A 592-nucleotide genomic window follows, 5' to 3' on the forward strand; every position below is an offset into this window, starting at 1 on the left:
GGCTGAAGGTAGAGGTTTTCTTTTTATATATACAAGACACATTAATCCATTAAATTCGAGGACACAGTACAAAAAAAAAAACACCAACTAATTCATCTGACAATGCCGTTCATATCCATGACACTTTTTTGTCGTTGCTGTTTTCCTAATAATAAAGGAGGAGACGTAGGGCTGTTGGGCTGATAGTATATTTGGGGCCCTCCCACCTCACCCACACACCGCCAGGGTGAAGCGGAAGAAGTGGCGAAGGGCAAGGCCCAGCGAAGTTTCATAATGTTGAATGCAGGGGGAGGAGGAGGGAGGAGGAGAAAATACAAATCCTATCATACATACAACGAGGCGGGCGGTGGGGACGGGCGGGGGTCCAGGGTCCGTCTCCGCCGGCCTCAGTTGGCCCCCCAGCTGTAGCTGTTGTAGGCAGACTTGGTGGTCTGCGGCTTCTGCGGGATGGAGCTGGTCTGGCTGCGCTGCCCGCCGCCCGTCTGCGGGAAGGCGCAGGACGACGGGGAGGAAAAGGGCGTCCAGTTAGCGGACGTCCGTGCGGACTGGCCCGCGTGCCCAGCCCCGCAGAGCTCGCGTCCCCTGACGCCCA

General features: G+C 56.2%; 1 protein-coding gene across 12 annotated transcripts in view; it reads right to left on the reverse strand.

The window, feature by feature from the left end:
- Positions 1-172: 172 nt before the first annotated feature.
- Positions 173-592, reverse strand: part of Ubap2l (ubiquitin associated protein 2 like) — a 42,427-nt gene continuing 42,007 nt past the window's right edge. For all 12 annotated transcript variants that reach the window (XM_033758164.1, XM_033758161.1, XM_010643940.1 and 9 more), the window contains one exon: positions 173-482. In XM_033758164.1, coding sequence (XP_033614055.1) covers positions 387-482 — 96 coding nt within the window. In that variant the 3' untranslated portion in view covers positions 173-386. The remainder of the gene's footprint in view (positions 483-592) is intronic.

Source organism: Fukomys damarensis, unplaced genomic scaffold (genome assembly GCF_012274545.1).
Source record: "Fukomys damarensis isolate Sample0158 unplaced genomic scaffold, DMR_v1.0_HiC HiC_scaffold_33, whole genome shotgun sequence".
Lineage (NCBI taxonomy): Eukaryota > Metazoa > Chordata > Mammalia > Rodentia > Bathyergidae > Fukomys > Fukomys damarensis.